Genomic DNA, 22,578 nt, shown 5'->3' with positions numbered 1-22,578 from the left:
ACATATAGTGAAATGAGGGAGTTTTATAATAACTCATTTGCCTCAATATGATAATCTATCAATATTTTTCAGGACCAATCATGCTACCAGCATCAAATCACAAGTGCGTATTGAATAAATTAAAATCCCCAAAAATTTCACATGGGGGCATTCAATTCACAGCCATATGAAAATAACCCTTGTGTATCAGCCCGTCTAATTTCTCTAATTCAGGCATACAACATACAACATCATCAATATTTGAAATAATCAATACTTCATAAGCTGTGCCATCTTCATCAATATCATAGAAAAAGAATGCCTCATTTTCACAAGAAGTGATAAAATGAGATGCATGGCTTAACCTCGTCTGTTACAGAGTACATGGAGAAATGAGGGCATGCAAAACTTCTTTGAGGGCCTGTTTGGCCGGGCGAATCCCATGGGATTAGGAGGGATGGGATGGATTTTAAGGTAATGATGGTGGTGTTAGTGGATTGGAAAAAGATCCATAGGATTGTTATATCCGGGACAGGTTCATTGGGTGTGTTTGGCACGCCCGGCATATCTCGGGATTTTACCTTCCAATCCGTCCAACTAAGGGATAGGATCAATTTTAAGGTAATGATGGTGATGTCAGTGGATTGTTTTAAGATCCATGAGATTGCTTATATCCCAGGACAAGTTCACTGGGTTTGTTTGGCTCATCATGCATATCCCGGGATATCGCGATCTCATCCCTCCTAATACCGTGGGATCGGTCCAGCCAAACAGGCTTTCATGCAAATGCATAATGCTATTGTCAGTGGAAAAAGTAACTCTTAAGTAATACCTAATGTAGTGTTTGACGAATATAACAAACATCAATGAAGTACAAAAGTGGAGAGTACTATAGTATTTCATAGGAAACAAAAATTTAGCAAAGTGGTTTATGCATTTGCTTATTGATCTAAGACAATAAATATGAGGGTGTTATGTTCTTTTATCTTGTAATTTTGTTAAGTTTAGACATTTAAGCTTTTATTATTCTAAATTTTATCTTGTAATTTTGTTAATTTTAGACATTTAAGCTTTTATTATTCTAAAATTTTAATATTTATTATTTTATTTATTAATAAGCATTCATGTACACCTTTATACAAAATAATATATAATTTGCATAGTGTATGTATTTGGACTATAAATACATTATATTGGAATACTCTTTCTTCAACATATTGACTTTTACTTTAAGTATAAAATTCCGTGTGCTCACTTTAAAGTTTAAAATTATTTTCTTTTTATTCTTAAAATATATATTCTAATAAACTTATTGCAATGACCTTCTATATCGTAACACATTTTATTCAATTTCAAATACGTTGGATGATTTACTCTTTTTCCCTTATAATCCTACCGATATATAACAAAATTTGAATCCAATCGGCTGCCAATTAAAGAGTGCCAAACACAGCTGAGTAATTCGAATCAAGTATGTGTGATTTGGATTCCAATACATTTTAAATACATGCTACCAAATGAGCATTGAGCCTGTTTTCAGGTCAGTCCTTCTGTACTCCCTACCAACTTGAATGGCCAAGAAATCTCACACGTGTTAGTACACTAACCGTTCGCATACTTTAATCACACGTGCTAGGAACTACATTCGTTTACTCCCTTCCATCGACATAACCCGCGGACAAAAAAAAACCGGAAGATATTTTCCCGCAAAATAACAAAAATGAAATAGAAAGAAAAAAAACGGGAGAAGAGGAGACAGCGACAAGCGACGGCTTTAACCATCGTCATCACGGCATACACATACACTCTCTCCTTTTCTTTCTCTCTCTCTCTGTTTTTGAGAAAAAAAGAGAAATGAAGATCGGGGGTTCGAATCTTCCCTTTTGTGGTAATCTATTTACATTTCTGCCACCCGAGCAAGTCCCTGCCTCCTCCTTCAGCGACCGCCGTATATATTAATAAACCCTACAAATAGAAAAACGTCTCTCTCTCTCTCTCTCTCTCTGAGGCTCTGACGGCATGTCAAAGCTCCAGTCTCAGACGCCTCAGATTCCCTTCTATAGAAAGCTCTAGCAGAGAAAACCCTAGATCTCTCTCTTTCTCTCTAGTTTTATCTCTTCGTTTCGGTAGGAATGCGAGTACCGGAAATGCATCCGCTCTGCTGCATCTCGCTTGAGAGTCCGGGGATCGGAGACCGATCGCCGTTGAACTTCCCGACGATTCCAGCGCAGGTTTCCGGCGGATCTGACATCAAGGACGGAAAAGGTCCGGGATCTAGCGCTAACGTCGCTGGCGTTCTCTACAAGTGGACGAATTACGGTAAGGGATGGAGAACCCGGTGGTTCTCTTTACGGAACGGAGTCTTATCCTACTCCAAGATCCGACGGTTCGATAATGTCGTCGCGACGAGCGAGGAGGTTCGCGTGATCGGAAAGGCCTCTGTCCGTCTCGTCGGGTGCAGCGGCGGCGGCAGCAGCAGCAGCAGCGGCAGGAGAAAGCAACAGAAAACGGTTGGCGTCGTCCACCTCAAGGTACGAAACGGAAATACGTATATTTATACGGTAGAAGCTCACCTGCGTTTTTACTTTCCTTCGGTGTTCTCGAATTTTTTCTACTTTTGATATAGCGAAATCCAGAAAATCAAGAAAAAAAATACCATTTCCGTCGCTTCTTGCTCTGTGCGTGGCAGCGAAAAAAGCTTGGATAACCGAGCAGGGAGTCTAAGACCGTAGGTTTCTCTTCGCCTCACATTCCTCGGTAGTCTGCAGCAGAACTGTAAGCTGCGATGTATTTCTCTGGGTACGACACGTCCTTTGTTTTTAGCCCTTTCCCTGTTCTTGTTCTTGTTCTCTTTCGCCTTTTCCTTTTTCTAATCGCTTTGATTTTCACCATTTTTTTTTATACCTTTTTTTAACAGTTTTACTCGCTGTTAGTCTGGAAGTGGGTCACATCAGCAGGTTGGTCTATGCTACTGTAGGCTACGCATTAGATAGGGTGTGGGTTCCATCACTGCTCAAAACATACGCGCTCGCCCTTTGTTGGGGCTTTTATTAATATCTCTTCTACTCTTTCTTTTCCATTTTAAATTCTTTCTTCCTTTCTACTGTAAGTAGCCTCCTTCGATTATTATTTTTCCCCTCTGTTCTGAACCTTGTTCGACCACAGCATCTGTGGTGATGGGAGTGGGAGAGCGATCCATACTGGCCTGCATGTAATAGAAGGTTTTGGAGCATTTTCTTTTGGTTTTTATTTTTTATTTTTTCTATCCGGATTCTGGAGGTTGATTTTTATTTATTTTATTTTAAAAAAAAAAAAAAATCTTTTTAAAGACTGGATCTTACGAATCTCTCTGTGACTTGGGGGTGTGATTTGTTTCGCCTGGAGTCTGAAGTGGGCATTGCTATCGTACGCACTGTAGGGTTTCGAAACTTGAATCTAGGGTTTTTGTGGCCTGTGTCTTGTTTCGGTGTTGTTTTGGTCGGCGTCGGTGAAGAGACTTTGAGAGAGCGTTGGAGGGTTTTGTTCGTTTGGGGTTTGAGTTTTTTACTGGGAACTTCCGTAGGTAGAAAAGCTTTGAAAAAAGAAAAGAACTAAGTAAGAAATAGTAAGACTGCTCTTTATGTGGATTTCTTTATCCTTGTCAAGGTGGGTAGAGCCTTTTTAAAACCCTCTAAGATAGAGACCAAATATTGTTTTTTTTTCTCCCACCTGGATTTGGATTTTTTATTTCTTCCCTTTTGAATTCTTGTCTTCTTTTTTCTTTTTCCAATGTTATATGTGGTGACCGGTTGTCTTTGTTCTGAGTGTTGTAGCTATTGATCTGAACGTGGATCAGGAGATTCTGGTTTCTGGTACACCTGTTATTCTTCCTGTCTAGTGTTTTGCCAGCCTTCTAATCTTTTAAATTATTAGGTATTGGAATTTGATGCTCTAGAATTTAAATGAATCTGTGTTTGCTTTAGTTAGCATTCCTGTCATTATTTTTCTTTAAATTGAATTAGATGCTAGCATTATAAGGCCTCTCCAAAATGGTGCATGAAATTAGACTTCGGAAATTGATAAAATAAAATCTACGGCAGTTTAAATATGGAAAGATAATTTATCTGGCCAAATCAAACATATTCTAACATTCAGCATGCAATTTTAATCATTGATTTCTGATTTTTCTATCAAGTAAATAACTATGTAATGCCATCGGTACCAGTCATACGTGGGAAAGAAGTCGATCTTAGTACATATTTCCTGCAGATCTGTTTCTTAAATGCTTTTCATTGAAAAATGATATTTTCCCTTACTATTCTTGTAAGCTAAATAGGCTTTCTTTTCTTCTATCCTAGATTTCATCCTTTCGTGAAAGCAAGTCCGACGATAAACGGTTCTATATATTCACAGCTACAAAGACACTTCATCTGAGGACTGATTCGAGGAAAGATCGCGTGGCTTGGATAGATGCTTTGGTATCTGCAAGAAGCTTATTTTCCGTCAGACTATTGAACAATAAGATTTCCTTTATCCATAATGATGTCTCTCTTTCGACTGAAAAGCTTAGAGAACGTTTGCTTAGAGATGGGCTGGATGAGGTACTTATCAAGGACTGTGAGCAGATCATGCGGTCAGAGTTTTCTGAGTTACAAGGACAATTAAAACTTCTTTGTGACGAACGATCCAACTTGATTGACACATTGAGGCAGCTGGAGGTAATTCTTCTATACATCCACTTGGTCCAATTAAATGGTATTTTGCACAGCAAGTATTCCAGTTTTCATGACTGATAGCCTTACACGGGTTACAGTGGGAATGTAATTGTATTTGAATGATTAGTCGTGTCTCTGGATTTTATTATCTTACATATCAGACTGGACTTTGCATATACCTATACCAATAATTAACAACGTCATTGTGTGCAAAGAAGCTTTCCATATTTAAATATTATACATCCCATAAGCCATTGAGACAGAAGGATTATAAGAGGCAATTGGTACATCTTCCAGGCCACGTATGCAATTCTCAGTGAATCCATGAGGCTTCCACACAGGGATGACTCTTACAAAAAGTGCTATTCTTTTGTTGAGCCTTGCTAGCCCTACATGTACTGTGCTACACACACCTTTACATGCAGGTACAGGTTCCTACCAGCATGGAATGTATTGGGGACATCAAATCTGTGAATAATGTGAGACTCACCATGAATATTGTCCGGCTAAACAATAGGCCAGGCCAGTCCAATCATTGGGGGGGCCACACATGTACAATTGAATGTTGATGTTGCAGGATCCTCGAACTGCCTATTGATTTTCATATGGGGGGTGTAATGCAGGATGAGTGGAATGGCCTGATTTTCAAACCTGATCGTCTGTACTGGAGGTCAACCTTATTCGTGGCTCAAATGTCCCAGTAATGTGCCTTGTTGGAATTTCGGTGGCATGTAAGAGTGGATAGTGTACACAGACGGGGGCCTGCATTGTGGAATGACGTGCACGTGTAGGCCAAATTAAGCAGGATCTTCCATCCTTATCATCAAGAGCAATGCAATTGAGATCAGTTTTGCATCATTATGCCAGATATTTAATGTCTTTCAAGTTGACCATGTGAGAGTAAATTTCTTTATGGCATTTTTTTAATGCTAATGAGATTCTGAAGTTTCCCTGGAATACTAAGGTATTGGTTAGTCTTTGTTAACCGTAATGCAATACATTTATCATGTTGGAAATATGGCATTGTGTTATTGTCTTGTTGCTGGGAGTGGGTCAATGTATGATATGTTTTTGTTGCAGTATGCGATAGCTTATATTCAGGTTAACTTATAACATGACTGCTAACTTTATTTGGACAGTCACTCATAAAAGAATTTCCCTGCTATAGCATTGCTATCTCTTTTGAAGGAAAAAAATAAAATTGAGACATGATTGTGCACAAGCATCTCTCAATGTAGATATGCTATGTGATGGTAAGGTGTGGCATATGCAAAATAACTAACCTTGGCGTCCTTATAATATTGGCCACATTGTTTTGTAAAATAGGGGGTGAGATACTTACCAACTCACTAAATTTAGTAGATTCCTCGCTATTTTACTGGATCTTTTAAAACCCAGACCAGAATCCAACATTTTTCTTTGTGTGGTTAGTGCCGGGCTGGCCTTTCCATCAATCCAACCGGTTTGACCATGAAATCAATGTGGATTGTAAAAGAATGAAGCAAAGAAAACATAAGCATAGTAGATAAAGCCTTCATTTCCGGGCCATATTACACTTCTATCCTTTAAAGAAAATCATCTTGCATTGTTTTGCCCATTTAAAAAGACAAGATAGTTTGAACAAGATTTTGGATGGTCTGGATGAAATGCCTGACCCTTTTATATGGTGGGACATGTTCTGGATGGTCCTAACGGCTTCTTGCCCAGAATGGGTTTTCTGGGTTCTCAATCGGTTTGTGGCTAATTCCAGTCCAAATTGGTTCAACTTTCTGGTCTTAGGTTAATGAAAAACTACATTTGTGAGCATTATTTGTATATTTACATGCAATATGTGTGTGTGTGTGTGTGTGTGTGTGTGTGTGTGTGTGTAGGGAAAAGGTACTATGCGCTCGACCTCATGAGTCCGTCCCATGAGTTCGAGCTGTGTGGGCCCCACCTTGATGCGTTTCAAACATCTACCCCAGCAATCAGATGCACCATTCCATCGTGGGCCTAGGTCTCAAAAATCAAGTCAATCCGTGACTTGTGTGGGCCACACCACATACAGAAGTGGGGAAGGGCCGTGCACCATTAAAACATTCATAATCATTTTTTGGGCCCTCCGAGATGTGGTTTGCAAATCCAAGCCATCCATTATGTGTGTCCCACTTGTATGAGGGTTCAGACCAAGTTTCAGCAGCATTCAAAACTCAGGTGGGCCCTACCAAGTGCTTTTATATGTTTTAACGGTGTCTTCACATGATTTTAGATGGTATGGCCCACCTGAGTTCCGTATACGGCTGATTTTTGGGATATCCCATAATTTAAAGGGGACCCATCAAATGCACGGTGTTGATGGTCGACATGCATCAGGGTGGGGCCCACACAGCTCGACCTCACGGGAGCTTATCGTGAGGTCGAGCGCATAGTACCTTTTCCCATATATATATAAAATGAATCTATATATATATATATATATATAGATTCATTTTCTGGGACTGAGATATCTTTTTGTATCGTAATCAAGGACTTTTTTGTTGCATGTGTAGGCAACTAATGTAGAAGTTGAGCCCTCCGGAATTCATGAGGTCCAATTCCAGTTGATGAAGCATGAAATTTCTAGCCCTGGACATGGAAAATATAGTGGTATTTAATCTGCTTTTCTCTTTATTTTTGTATGTTACCTTTCACCAATGTATGTATGCCAACCCTTAAAGTGTTGCATATTCATTAATGATGGATGTGGTTCTTCACCTATGCAAGGGGTGACTATCCTCAGAATGCAAAGTATTCTTGTTTTCAATTTAGAATTTCTTTCAAACTAAGTCTCCAATGGGATCATAATATGATATTATGTTCTTGCTCAACAATATGATATGATATGGTTATTTTATGTTTTTTATAATCTAATTTGTCTACCATAGCTTTGGCTATGCATGTATTTTTCTTCCAATCAATATATTAGGTGGTGTGCTCCCACCTTTCAATAAAAAGAAAAAATGACACATTCGAATGTTTCTTCATTCATCATAAATTTCTCCTCTGACGCTTCTTAGTTCTGATGTCTAGAGTGCAGCACCACAGAATCATCTGATGATATTGAAAAGCAAGAGCCTGAGGAAGTTTCAGATGAAGATGAAACCTCGTACTTTGATACAAAAGAGTTTTTTAGTGATTCTTTAGTTACTTGTGGATCTATCGTAGAAGCCACAAACTCCGTCAATAACAGTGTAAAGGCAGAGAATTGCTTTGATTTTGTGGGGAGGATGCACCTTGGAGTGGAACTTAGTAACTGTAAATATCCATGCATTGAAAGACGAAAGAAATTGCCGGACCCTATTGAGAAGGAGAAAGGTGTCAGCCTCTGGTCAATGATTAAAGATAATGTGGGGAAGGATCTAACTCGAGTATGTCTTCCGGTTTACTTCAATGAACCACTATCATCCCTTCAGAAGTGCTTTGAGGACATGGAATATTCTTATCTTTTGGATCGAGCTTATGAATATGGAAAAATGGTAAGATTCTAATCCAGATCTTTCATCATCACTTAATTGGATCTGATGCATTTTGTGATTCTGTAGTTAGGGCGTCCAATTTACTTTTATGTGATCTCCAATGTTCCCTCCATGTCTTCCAAGTTTTGACCATTTTCCTGTTTTATATGGTAGCATAGGTGCTTATGCTTACCTTTCAAAAAGAAAAAAGAAAAAAAAGAACCACAAATAGGTGCTTATACTTGAAATCTTATGACAACTGTAGCATCTCCGTTCATGCATATTAATAAATATTTTCCTTAGGACTTCCTATGTTTCCTTATTAAAATTTCAAACTTGTCCAGAAATCATGATATTCTTTGAAAAGTGTATTGATCATATGTTGTTCATATAGTTCGGTAAATCAAATTCATGGTCTTCTCAAGATTGTGTTGTTGTTACTGAGACTATATGAATTGGAATTTTTGGTTTGCAGTATGCTCCTGCATTCTCTGTAGATGAAGTATTTGAGCAGACCAACAGTTGTTACTTCTTTATTTTTCCCATTATTAAGCACAGTTCATGTGCATGTCTAGATGTTCAGATGGATTCATAATTCTTGGAGACATTCCACATGTCCTTTTCTGCAGCCCCAGAAACTATATATGTCTCAAGTTTAAAATATCACGTTGTTGTCTCGAAACTTGGCTGAGTTTACCCAGTCTTGGACCTATAAAAGATTTGGTCGAGTTTTCAAAGATTGGTGATGTCTATGCATCTGTGCCTCTTGTTTTACAAACATTGGTTGGGCTACTGCACTTTCAAGCTGATTAAATCATGGATTAGGTCACACTGGCCCCTTGTATCTTTTTGTTAGTCAGTGGGTCTCAGTCAGCTTGCATGCAGCTGAGCACTCTTATTACCTATTAAACTTCCTTTTTATACTCCAAGCCAAAGCAAGCCTCTATCCTTATGGCTGGCCAAGCTTAGGTTGGGTAGCAAAAACAACAGATGATATCCTGTTGTGTGTACACAAATGTCTCCAGATAGGGTGTTTGTGATTGTTAAATGATTGTCTGCTCATTTTCATCCATAGACCTTTTGTAGTATAAGTGTCTTTCCCTCTTCGCTTCGATAGTTCGATCAAGCACCCAAACTTCAAGTATCCTTTCTGAGCACTCTTTTCATTGAGCACCCTCTTACACCAGTCACCCTCAGCCACCTGGAAACCCTTCAGCACCCCGTAACCCATACTAGTGGAAACACTGGCATGCCCTGTGAGACGTTGAGCTCTTGTTCTCAAATATGTTGGCAACAGATGGAGCCCAACTTCCTTCCCCATGCTCCCTATCCTATCCATCTAGGATCCATCTCTTACTGTACCTACATCCCGGAGCATTTCTTCATATGTTCCTGTAGCTTTCCATTCCCAACATCCATGCTTTTTAAGTCTCACCCCTGCCAAAATACTCCTATACATGTTCCGCATCTCACATACTCTAATCTCCCACCTCCTCTAGCCTTTTACCTTCAGCCAGCCATCATGCACCTTCCTTACCCACTTGGCGCTCTATCCTATCCTGCATCTGTTCATAGGCCAGACTTCCCTGGCTAGTGGCTACCTTGGACTATGGCTCACCCATAAGCCCTCATTGCCAAGGTTTCTTGTCATATTTGGTCAGACTATCTGCTTTTAAGAGTGTCTTCCAGTAATTTCCGTAGTTTGCAATGATCTGACCATTGTGGTGATTTTGATAACAAGCACCATAGCCACTGTAGTGACTGTAGACTACCGTAGGACAACCTTGGGATTCACCTACCTTGTCTTGGCAATCCCGGAGCCTCATCCTTCATCCCAAGCCCACTGACCTGCATATCATGAAAAATCCTGTTTCAAATCTACCTCTGAAAACATTACTCAGGTTGAGAGGTGATTCCATTGGCCACCCATTAGAGAGACTAGGGTGTTGCTACCAAGGGAGCCATGAGAGTTGAAGCTCATAACAACTCAATAGCCAAGGAAGTTCGGAGACTGAAGGCACCCAACTGAAGAAGGCATTTTGGCCAAATTTCCAAAAGTCTTGAGGTTTCTCAGGTTTTTTTTTTCCAAGTGGAAACAACAATTTATTAGAACGCCTGCAAAAGGGGAAAAGAATGCAAACTATGAACAAGAAAGATTAAAGTTAAGAGCAGCACTAGCTGCTTCTGCATGAGGGACCCAAATCAACAAAGATTAATGATCTTCCATATCAAGTCATCAACCGAGGTGCATGTATCTCGAAAGCATCGATCATTTCGTTCCTTCTAAATGGTCCAAAAAATAGCCATTATGAGCAATTGCCAAGCTGCTTTCCTTGATTTTGGAACACCGCCGTCGCGCCAGACCCAAAGAAGAACATCCACTGACTTCGACATTACCCGGCTACATGCATAGTGGAAAAGAAAAAAATTCCACATTGTCTGAACAAAGGGCAATGAATAAACAATTGATCAATAGACCAATGTTGGGAAGAATAAGGGATCTTCGTTGCAAGTTATCGATTGTCAAAAATTTTTCCCTCCCCACTAGCCAAACAAAAACTGCCACTCTCGGCAAAGCCCCATAAAACTAGTGGTGGAAAGGATGAGATAGCCACGTGGATGTATTTGTGGTAAATAAAGCATGAAATAGCGACCAAATAGGGAATCTCCCAGAAGGGCGGGCTTTCCAAATCAAGGTGTCGACATCTGAAGATGGAACCACGAACTTCAAGCGTTCCAACTAGGCAATGAAGTCAATTACCTCATCATCGGTCATGTTCCTACGGTAGGGGGACTCCAGACTATCGCATTTCTAACAATAGAGAAGCATTTGGCCCACCCAAATATGACGATCTAGGGCAAGAAGAGCCAATTTGGGAAGCGCCTCTTGGAGAGCCGCATCGCCACACTAAATGTCCACTCAAAAACGGATGCGAGAACCATTTCCAAGAGCAAACACAACCCTGCTTCGAACTAGATGTTCGGTTGGCACAATCCCTTTACAAATACCTGAGGCATGGTAAAGCAATGACCTCTTAACATACTAACAACCTTCAATTCCATATTTGCTAGCCACAATTTTCCTCCACGACCTTCCTGACTCGACACCGATTCTCCAATGTCATTTCTCGAGAAGAGCGAGATTCATGATGCTCAAACTCTTAATACCCATACCTCCTTCTGACATTGGTCTGCAAGCCTATCCCCATCTAAGGAGATGGGACTTCTTCCCCACACCCAAGAATTCATCGCCAAGAAACTCAATACTTGAGAAGGTTTGGTTCTAGTGCTCATCAAGTGCCACCAAAATAGCTGAGTTGGTTTCTGACCGTAGGGGCTTGAATACTTGAGAAGAAGCATCCAACCACACCTCAGCTCTAGTTTGGACTCCCATAAGCCGTTAAAAATGTGTTTTATGGGATTTTTATTTTGCATCACAATGGGGGCACTAATGCATGTGATGGAATGATTCAATGCCAAAATAGTGGAACATTACCCAACGTCTTGTTGGAAGATGTCAAGGCAACTGACTCAAGGCATGCACACATCTAGATATTGACGATTATATTAAGGGTGTGATCACTTCCTTCAGTTACTCTTCATTGGTATTAGTTGAGCTTTTGTTAGCTAGGGCCCAAGGGTCTCTTGCTCTCCGCCTTTAACCCTTGGTGTCTTGTGTTTGTTTGTTTTTTGGTTAGTTGGCGATGCTTGGTCAGCATATGCGGCATTGGGCACCTTGTTTCCTTGTACACTTTCGTGCTCTTAAGGCTTGTTTGGTGTGTGGTATTAGGTGGTATGGAATTGCATTTGGTCCCATGCAAATTCCATCTAGCGTTTGGAAACAATGGGAAGGATTGGATTGATCCTGATATCCTATTATCCAGAGCCAATAGTTGATATTGCAGGATTTCAAAATCCACTACATCTATGGGCCCCACAGTGATGCATGTGTTTTATCCATGCCGTCCATCCATATGTGCCCTTTACACATGACATTTAAGTTGCATATGTACAGGTGACTGGGATCAGTTGTGAAATGTGCTTAGTTGATTACAATCAATGTTGTTGAATCGCATATGCGATCGCATATTTTTTGTTTTTTTTTTTTTTTTGATTTTTAATTAAGGGTAACTTTCCTAAGTTAATAAATAACTAATTTTACATATTTAAAATATATTTGAGAGAAGTAAAATCAATTCAACAATTAATTAAATAAGAAGTGCTTGAATCTTGATCTTTCAACTTCCAAGAGAGGGAATGTGTAGGGGAGAGAGAGAGAGAGAGAGAGTAAAAGAGTTTTGGAGTGAGAATATTGCAAATGGGGGAGGTTTGGAAGCGCCTTCTTATAGACAAAAAGTTGTTTTTTTTTTTTTTTTTAAAATACAAAAATGAAATAAAATAATGTGCCAACCGTTGGCAAATATGGGATCGCATATGTTGTATGCAATCGCATATTTTCACATGTGCAACATATGGATATGCACATATGCGGTCGCATATGACAACAATGATTACAATTCCATGGTCCACCAAACGCAGGCTTCGCTTAATACAATGCATTTCCCAAGGGAAGAATTTGATACCAAATGTGGGATTGAAAGGTCAAAATACCATGGTATTTCCAGACATGTAATCATTGTGCAATAATAGTGTTAATTCCACCTAATGCAATTCCATACCATTTAATCCCGTGGTCCAAACAGGCCCTAAGCCATAGCAAGCTATATCCTTGCGGCTACTCAGGCTTTGCTTTGGTCGTGGAAACGGCAAATAAGATCCCCCACCATCTATGCAATACCTGACTTCAAACAAGGTGCTTTTTACCATTAATGTAATCGTTAGCTCGTTTTCGTGCATCTAGCTCAATATCCATTTGTTCCCCTCTCCTTTATGACTCTAATTGTTCAATTAAACACACTGACTGATAGCATCCTTATCGAGCACTCTTGCACTGAACACCCTCTTACAACCATGGTTTTGAAGGTCACCCTTGTCACACAGTACGGGGTGAACCCGTCTGTTACAGAAAAGGGTTGTATAGGAACCTGTTACAGTCAAAACGTGTTGATGTGGCCACAAAAGCCCAATTTGAAAGTTCTTTATTTCAACTATCCTCTCGTTTGCCTCTTCTTTCTTCATTTCAACCATGGAGGAAGCTTAAAAGCTATTTTAGACTATATCTAGGTCTATTTTGGGGATCAAGGTATAAAGATTTGAGCGACATTCGATGAATCAAAGTGGAATGGACCATTTTGGGAAAAATTGTAAGAAATGATAAACCATCATTTTTTTTCTTCACTCTTTTCTTCTTCCTTCAATTGTATTTCAATGTAATGGGTCCAATCCACCAAATCATGCTTGGTGTGTGTTTGATTAAGGCTTCTTATTGGTTGACTTGCAGCATGTCAAGCTAAAAGACAACATTCTTTTTTTCTTTTTGTTTTTTTATAAAGGCTAAAAGATAACATTCTTATAAACCAAAATTCTCTGACACACCACTAATACACATTAAAAACACAAATGAAGATATATTTTGGTGTTTACATTTTCTTTTTCCTATTTTCCCAACAAATTTCAATATTTTTGAAAAACAATAGCTGATATGGATCTTGTTGGGTCCCTAGCGTACAAATGTAGAGGAATATGGTACAATATAATTTAATTATGGGACCCATCCCAAGAATCCCCATTTGCAATAAGATCAAATTTCTAGAATATAACGAAATATATAAACGGTGGAGATCATACCTGTAGGCAAAGTGCACGAAAGAGATGTTTGTGATGCTGATCCGTCGATGTCCATCTCCTAAACCAAGGAGTCTCTCCTTGATTTATCCTAGTACCGGAGATTCACGATAGCCCAACCTCTAATCCTCTAATAGGTACTGAGCAAGATGTATACCATCCACACAAGTGGACCCCACCTGAGGATAATTGAGGATGGAGTGGATCTCCGCTCTCTCTTAGACTCGCTTTTTCTTCACACTCACACGTTCCATAGGGTGGGGATATCCAACGTTTGCACTCTCTCCTTCAGGATAGGATCATATAAATGAGGGGTTAGGGTTTCAATGGTGCACCCAATATGGTGCTCCACTACTCTATGGACTTGGTGTAACCTACTGTGAAGGAAGCCCATCAATCCGCTTCATTTATGCATAAGCTAATGATTCAATCCATCCACTGTCATAGCATATCCACTAATGATCATATCCCATGCCAATCAGAAGTGGACCATCAAATCTGGGCCATCAAGTTATCATTAAGTGTGATGAAAGCAGTTTTAACAGTTAACAAGAATTTAAATGGTTAAAAACTTCTGAAAATCCGATTAAAACATTTAAAGTTTTAGGCTCAACAGAAAAACCGCTTGATGAGTCCCAGATCTATCCAAATCATTGCCATAAGCATATTGATGCATGACATTTAACCACTTACTCTGAAAGCTCGAACTGATAGAGCGTGGCAAATCAATCCCTTTATCTCATAGTCTAGGCCCCACATCCCATGGGTTAGGACCTCGATCAAACCCTCCTCATGGGGCCCACATCACATGGGTTCCGCCTCACACAGGTGGGGCCCGCCTCACTCGAGCCACCCGCCTCTCACGGACCGCCTACCCCGAGTGTGCCCCCACATCCCACAGGCCACCCACTCAAGTCCGGTATGAAAATGCCTCTGCATTACATGTTCATAGGCCAACTAGTTGATCTCTTGTTGACCCGTGCAAGAATCAACGACTCTTGATGGAAGTACCCAGTAATGTTGACCTCGTAGGAAGAGTTAAAGCTGACCAGTCAAGATCGTGACCCTTATATGTCCTTAGGTCTAAGGATCAGTCTATCTTTCATGCATCATCAAGTCCTGATCTCAAGATCATGGTCTAAGCGAATGGGCTCCTAGACTGTTAACTTGATCTCGATCCACCAATGCGAGTGACCAAAGATTCAAATCCAGATCCTTTGTACACGGAACACTCAAACTCTTGTGCAGGGTAAGGGCAAGGCATAAACCGACACCAAGTCGTCTTCCGATGGTGGAGATTGTCCATCCTGACCCAAGTCGGTCTCCTTACATAAGATGACTGTACATCTCATGAACTGATGTCCATGGGTGTCTTACGCAGCTATGATGGTCATGGTCTAACAAGGTACTAAGATCCATGGGTTATGACTCTCCCATGTCAATGATCATCATGTTCAATCTCAATTTCCCAAGGACTACAAGAGGAATCGCTCCTCAACAAACCCAATGAATGAGAGCAACAATAAATTTGTCTAATGCATGTCACATGTCGAATCTAGGACCTATGGTCACCATGATCAACGGTTGAGATCCGCCCAATCACATCCATGTGGCTAGTGCATAAGGGAACGGATGGTTTTCTAGGGCACTAACTCTAACAGATCCATATGGTCTTGAATGCCCTGTATCATACTGTTTTTGGGCCCAGTGACTCCTCATACAGAGATTCAAATCCTTTGCTCCGAAACCCTCCAGTGGTCTTATAGTATATTCAGAACTGGCTTATGTGCATTCAAAGCTAACGTATATCCTCTCTCATTTCATCTTGAAGTTTCTTGTAGTGATTAAATAGAATTTCTATTTAGGGTGGGAGATGTGCTATTAGAATCGTTCTAACTTCATCAGACACGCATTAATGAACTGATAAGTCATTAATTGGATTTATTCTTTGAGTGTAACTCAACATTTGTGCACTAAGTGAGCACTCAGCTTACTCTTGTTGTGGGCATAATCTATTTCACCTATTTTTATTTCCTATCACGGCATAGCTACCATTTTTACAACATAGACTCGTAACATCTTCCCTATTGTAATCCTTTAAAAAAAAAACATTCAAAAAACAAAAACATCTGTTCTATTGTAATCAACTCTTCCCTGTTTTGATGGTTCAGAGCCTTACAGCTTTGACCCAAGGGCTAGTGTTCAATGTTGTTGATGATCCTCTCAGTAACATCTACTCTACTGTAAGAAAACTGCATTGAAAACCATATAAAATTCATAGCGAAGTAGCATGGGCTTACTAGTCAGTGGTTATTACTTGTACATCAGTCATTAATCTGTTAGAGTATGTACAATATGCTCGCAGATTGACGTCTATATGTACTTTGCTGACCTTGGAATTGTGTGCATGTGTATCTAGGGGAAGAGTCTCATGAGAGTTTTGAATGTAGCTGCCTTCGCAGTCTCTGGATATGCTTCTTCTGAAGGCCGACATTGCAAACCGTTCAATCCTTTGTTAGGGGAAACTTATGAAGCTGACTACCCAGAAATGGGAATCCGCTTCTTCTCTGAGAAGGTATCTGAACATTTGTCATGTAAAAGGCTGAGTAATATTTAATGAAGTACCACATGCTGCATCTTTTCTCATTTATTTCAGAATGTATTTATTTTTTGTGGAATAGATCAGGTCATATTTGTTGCAATTAAATTTTGAAACAGAACTGGTACTTGGTGCTTTTCCTGCTCACCTGAATCGGCAGATTGCTTGTTAACAGTGTTATAAGTGAAATCAAAGGCATGGTAACGTGTTGAAGATACTAAAATTAATTTATGAGGAAATCAACTAAAGAAGTGCATTCAATGTTGATGCATAGGAAGTAAGTTTCTACTATTTTATGGCTGGTATCCTACTTGCTCATGGAAGAAGATTTACGCAGTGATGGATATTTATGATACACTTAAATCATCACCATCATTAATATCATAGCCTTGTCACAACTGTTTGGTTGGCTTTCTGTACATATCCTGTTTCCCCAATCATTCCTGTCGAAGGCTATGATAAACTTAAAACCTAGTGAACCTTACATGCTGCATTATTTCCCAACAGAAGGCATGATAAAAGAGTTATTTTGCAGCAAAAAGTGGCTTCCAGGTATATGGCTAATAAACTCTTGTGGTTGGTTCCTCTACAAGTTCTCGTAGAATAAGCTTATGCTACAAGGGTTGTGAGTGGGCCCATTGTCGTGTGTGTATGGCATCCAACCTATTCAATAGGGTCACCTCACCATGAAAGTTGGACATGCCAAAAATCCGGCCGATCCCAACATCATGTGAGCCACCGCATGACTTTGGTGGTTATTGGGTGGTTGTCAATTGTTTTCTATGTTGTAGTCCACCAAATGAATATATATATATATATATATATATATATGTGTGTGTGTGTGTGTGTGTGTGTGTGTATGTATGTAGATATATATATATAACAACATGTGCTTCGGGTTATGCCGGGGAGGGGATTCGAACCCATGCCTGTAGGGAGTAAACCCACGATGTTGGCCTTTCGCCCAAACCCGATGGGTCCACCTAATGAATATATAGGGCTGATTTTTGGAGCATCCCATCATCATGGTCCCAGTTGCTTATATTGATGGTATAACTCTTCCTACCCTGACAGTAAATCGGCATGGACAAATATAGTTGCTGCTTCTTGATTCGTGTTTTTTGTTGGGAGTTCTGAAAAACTTGTCACATGCTTTCCAGATACCCTTCCTATCAGTAGGTGTGGTCGTTTTTCAAAGCCATTCTTGGGTAAAGTTGGGATTGCCGTCTTTGCTCATGGTTATCTTTTGAGAGGTGGAGATAACTTTTTCCCCATGGACATGTTACCTTTTCCTTCTGCCATCTGGATGATCTGCCTCCGGGGGGAAAATTGGCTCTGTTTGGTAGTTGCTGAAAAATGGATTATTTTCATTTTAGTTAATAAATTATGCATTAGAGATCCTGATCTGTAATGCATAATAATGATTTGCTAAAATGCGGTGAAATAATTTTCAGGCGTCTACCAAATAGGCCCTTTGCTGTCTAAGGGCGTGGCTTTATCAGTTATAGGTGGGGTTAATAATTAAAGATTTAGTGTTTTCGTGGAGATAAAAGTCATTGAAAATATGCTGATTTCTCCTTCATTGGGATTTGGGATGGGGCAGAAGTTGTGCGCACATCAAACTCTGATTTTCTTCAGCATTAGCTTCGTGGCAAGATGCCAGATGATAGACTCTTGTTTTTCTAATTAGTCTTATCATTTTCCTCGTTTATACTGGTTTTGGAATTAATTCTCTCTTTTACTTTCTGTTACCATTTTTTATTTTTACACAAGATCACCAAGTGTTCAACTGAGCAATCATGCAGGCTCTGAAAGCATGTTATTCGGTAAATGGTCCAAATGGCTAGGGTTATTGACTCCATCATGGTTATGCGGGAAACTGTTTGATCACCATGCGCAAGGTCCAAGAGACTGTTTGACAACCCTTTATGAGTTTTATACAATACATTCTGCCACCACTAGTAAATATGGCATTTAATGCATGGTAGAAGTTGTAAGTTTGTAACTGACCGGCATGCATGTGGAGCCCTGCTCATCAACATGCAAGCACACATGCAAGATGGCACATTTGAGATGTGAGATATCCAAGCCTTCCATCAGGTGGGCCAATCTGTTTTGTTCTTCTGGCCTTAAAATCAGGCTGTTACAGCCCGTATCGTAAAGGTCATGATGGTGGTCGTTACGGCCACTGTTACCATTACGGAATACCTCGTTACTAAGGTGGACCACAATGTACAACAATGATGGACAGCTAAAATAAGTTTTGTAAATTTCGTTGTCCATCCAATTTATTTTCACGCTGCGGCCAGAAGTTATAAGTAGTGTGGCCTGCCTGATGGAAAGCTCTGATCTTTCTCATGAGTTCCATATTAGCTTGTGTGCCTGCCTGTGGACAGGCAGGACTTTGCATAATAGACTTTGTTGTAACAAGATTTGTTATTTAATTCTGTTTTTAACTTGAATAACTGGACTACTGAAGCAATACACAGTTCTCTAGCATTGAGCCTTGGGAGTTTTTATTACTGTCATTATAATCTCATTTTTTGCCTCTGCATTTGGGAACTCTAGGTATCTATTTATTATTGGTCATGCGGCGGTATTTTATAATTGGATATAAGCTTGTTCCTTGTTTCCTTGATAGGTTAGCCACCACCCAATGCTTATAGCCTGTCACTGTGAAGGCAAGGGATGGAAATTCTGGGGTGACAGCAATATTAGGTCCAAGTTTTGGGGCCGCTCTATTCAGCTTGATCCTGTTGGTGTTTTGACCCTAGAATTTGATGATGGGGAAATCTTCCAGTGGAGCAAGGTATTAACATCCTCATGCAATATTGCATGTGTGTTGATACAAATTCGTTAAACTGTTCCTTTTTTTCCTGGCCTCCACTTATGTGTTAGCTCGTTGTTCTCTATTTCAGGTAACGACAACCATTTACAATCTCATCCTTGGTAAAGTGTACTGTGATCACCATGGAACCATGAACATAAGGGGTAATGGTCAGTATTCATGCATGCTCAAGTTCAAAGAGCAGTCCATTCTTGATCGCAATCCTCGCCAGGTATGTGAAAGATGTTGGATCTAATGTAATAATCATGGTATTAAAGGCCCATACATAGGAAACAGTCATATCAGTCTGTTATGAAAAAAGGGGGACCGATCAGGCCATATCAGCCGTTATGGGCCAATTTGCTGTGTATTGACACCATTACAAGGCTGATATTCCGTTACATTCCTATACGACCAGATAAGGCTCCATTTGGGAAAAAAAAAATGTTTTCAAATTCTCTCATTTTTCCACTTAGGAATTCATTTCAACCATGAAAAAAGCATCAAACTAAGTTTAAACTAGATGTAGGACTATTTTGGGGACAATATATAAAATTTGAGCGGGATTTGGTGAACTGAAGCAGAGTAGACGATTTAGGGAAATATCGGAAGTAATGGGTAAACCATCAAATTTTCAATTATTTCCATCTTCTTTTTTGTTGTACTAGTATGTAACAGGCTCTAATCTACCAAATCATGCTTGTCTTGTGTTACCAGGGTCTATTAATTTAAACAGGTCAAGTTGACACTGCTCGTCGTACAACATTCTTACCAAAGAATGGGCCTCGACACCATCAAATGCATGTCCAAAACAAAAAATCAATGTGCTTATATTCCTCACGTTTTTTAAAATTAGCTAAACTTTTGAGATTTTTTCTCAAAGAAAAATGTTTCAGCCATTACAGGGTCACATCAGTCAATATGACCCATATCATATCCACCAGCAAATTGACCAGTTTTCTGACCGTGACCATCATGTGATTCCTTTCTAATAATTCTGTAGTTGTGTCAGCCTGATAAAATAAGAAGTAATTGGCTGTGCTGTACAGGTTCATGGATTTGTTGAAGATGTCATGGGAACTAAAGTAGCCACCTTGTTAGGAAAATGGGATGATAGCATATATTATATCAATGGAGATGGTGCTGCCAGGCCAAAGGGTTGTGATCCTTTATCGGATGCCTTCTTATTGTGGAGAAGGAGCAAGCCTCCAACAAATCTCTCTCGGTATAACTTGTCGTCCTTTGCGATAACACTAAACGAACTAACATCGGGACTGCAGGTAGAGATGACATGTTAAGTCAATTTGTTGTATCCTACCTTTTGTTTCCTCTTATTTATATTTGATTTTCTGTTCTAGCTGTCTGATCCCGAATGTTTGATCACGGATTAAGGAGAAGCTTCCACCTACGGATTCAAGACTTCGACCGGATCAGCGGTATCTGGAGAATGGAGAATACGAGAAGGCTGATGCAGAGAAGCTGCGATTGGAGAGAAGGCAGCGAATGGTACTCTCTCTCTCTCTCTCTCTCTCTCTCTCTCTCTCTCTCATCATGTTTGGCTGCTCATTACGACCCAGCTTTGTTGCTCCCAATTGAATTTTAGATTTGCTGAATTATACTGGTATTTGTGAATAAATAGCAAAAAAGACCAGCTCAATCAGTTAAAGAACTTAGATAATGCAGGGGCATTTTGACACCAGGCTCGAGTGGGGCAGCCTATGGGATGCGGGGACACACTCAGGGTGGGTAGCCCGCGTGAAGCGGAACCCATGTGAAGTGTGGCCCATGAGGAGGTTCGGCTGAGGTCCTAACCCATGCGATGTGGGGCCTAGGCTATGAGATAAAGGGATTGATTCGCCATTCTCTATCAGTTCGAACGTTTAGAGCAAGTGGTTAATCGTCCTGCATCATTAAATATATGGAGATGCAATCCTTTTCACAGGGCGAGGATGAATGTTCCACACACTCAACATTCCACATACTCAACAATAAACCTGAAATAGAGGTTTCAGCAAACTGAAAAATCTGGTACAAATGTTTCATTAAATAGGGTGTTGACACCTCGTCCAAATCATTGTCTGCTCAGATGCTTATAGGTGCTGCTAAGAGTTGATTGTAGATCTCTCATCCCAAACAGTTGCCATGCTAGGATGATGTTAGAAGTTCCATTTTTCGCAGAGGTTATTTACTGCTATAGAAACATTATTCCTACTGAGATGGGAAACTTCTATTTAATTGCCTGCCTGGCAGTTGAGAAGTACTTGAAATAGACTAATAGAAGAGGAACAGCTCACATTGATATATGAGCGAACCACAGGATTATTGAAATTTGACTTTTAGTTTTTCCATCAAGAGGAGTTAGAGATCTCTGTTATTCTTGGCACCATCTTTCCCTTTTCTGGGATGTGGCACTTGTACTCTTCTCCAATAAAGTTTCTAGTTAATTACTGATAAGTAAATGGAAAAGATTTGTCTTTTCCTTCTCTTGCTAACATGCATGCATATGAATGCAACTTCATATTTGTGGGATGAGTGCTTCAATCATTTGCTGATTTTGCCTGCAGTCAAGAAAATTACAAGAAAGTGGCTGGAAGCCAAGATGGTTTCGAAAGGATAGTGAAGATGGGTCATATCACTATGTGGGTGGATACTGGGAAGCAAGAGAGAAGAAAGAATGGAATGGATGCCCCCACATATTCGATGAAATTTCACGAGACGCAACTGTTAATTCTTCTCAACAGTCAGGCTTATAGTGCAGGTTGGGATTTACCTACTGTTGTTTCCTTTGTGTGTCCTGCTGCTTTTACAATAGGTTTCGACTTACAAGCTCTCTACACAATGTGCAGATGATTTCTTGGGAAATAAATTGGGAGTATTTCTACTTTCGAGATTCAGGTGTGCTCTAATTTATCCAATTGTTTCGCTTTTGGATCCATGGCTGTAGGTGTAGATTGGTACACACGTAGCACTTAGATATATGAGTCTTAATTTTCTTATCCTAGTTGTATAATTTTATTTTTTTTAAAAGCAGGTGCAAATTTCCTTCATGACTGGTCCCATTATTTAATCATGAGAGTCATCTGTATCGGCCCATTTGTCGGCGCTTGATTGTATTAGTTTCATATGACTCTCATCAGCAAAATGTTGAAAGTATAGCCATTTTGGGGCTGACCATGTCCGTAATGTGTCCTTGTATTATTATCTTGGAAATAAAGGAAATTATAAATTGCACTTATTTTCGCATGCCCACTTGCACCAAAT

At 39.8% G+C, this 22,578-nt stretch overlaps 1 protein-coding gene across 5 annotated transcripts; it reads left to right on the top strand.

Moving 5' to 3' along the window:
- Nucleotides 1–1,791: 1,791 nt before the first annotated feature.
- LOC131248330 (oxysterol-binding protein-related protein 2A-like) lies at nt 1,792–22,552 on the top strand. 5 transcript variants are annotated; one of them, XR_009172205.1, is made up of 12 exons: nt 1,803–2,510; nt 4,317–4,676; nt 7,202–7,298; nt 7,722–8,167; nt 16,311–16,466; nt 19,132–19,299; nt 19,409–19,549; nt 20,367–20,597; nt 20,710–20,823; nt 21,882–22,075; nt 22,164–22,212; nt 22,349–22,552. XR_009172205.1 is itself a non-coding variant. In XM_058248578.1 (11 exons), exons 1-10 carry the CDS (start codon nt 2,112–2,114, stop codon nt 22,068–22,070), a joined length of 2,301 nt encoding a protein of 766 aa, XP_058104561.1. In that variant the 5' UTR covers nt 1,804–2,111; the 3' UTR covers nt 22,071–22,075; nt 22,164–22,552. The 5 variants fall into 5 exon arrangements, 2 of the variants coding, with proteins under 2 accessions (XP_058104562.1, XP_058104561.1); XR_009172206.1 differs by having other exon boundaries at nt 22,346–22,552; XM_058248578.1 differs by having other exon boundaries at nt 1,804–2,510; nt 22,164–22,552.
- The last annotated feature ends 26 nt before the right edge of the window (nt 22,553–22,578 follow it).

The sequence above is a fragment of the Magnolia sinica genome, chromosome 6 (genome assembly GCF_029962835.1).
Source record: "Magnolia sinica isolate HGM2019 chromosome 6, MsV1, whole genome shotgun sequence".
In the NCBI taxonomy this organism is placed as follows: Eukaryota; Viridiplantae; Streptophyta; class Magnoliopsida; order Magnoliales; family Magnoliaceae; genus Magnolia; species Magnolia sinica.
Note: the sequence above shows the minus strand (reverse complement) of the source record. Positions and strands in the feature narration are given on the sequence as shown.

Excerpts from the sequence above, each read along its gene's own strand:
- LOC131248330 (XM_058248578.1), top strand. The coding sequence starts at position 2,112 with ATGCGAGTACCGGAAATGCATCCGCTCTGCTGCATCTCGCTTGAGAGT. Across the intron at positions 8,168-16,310 it reads CTTATGAATATGGAAAAATG|GGGAAGAGTCTCATGAGAGT; the intron begins GTAAGATTCTAA and ends ATGTGTATCTAG. Across the intron at positions 19,300-19,408 it reads AAATCTTCCAGTGGAGCAAG|GTAACGACAACCATTTACAA; the intron begins GTATTAACATCC and ends TCTCTATTTCAG.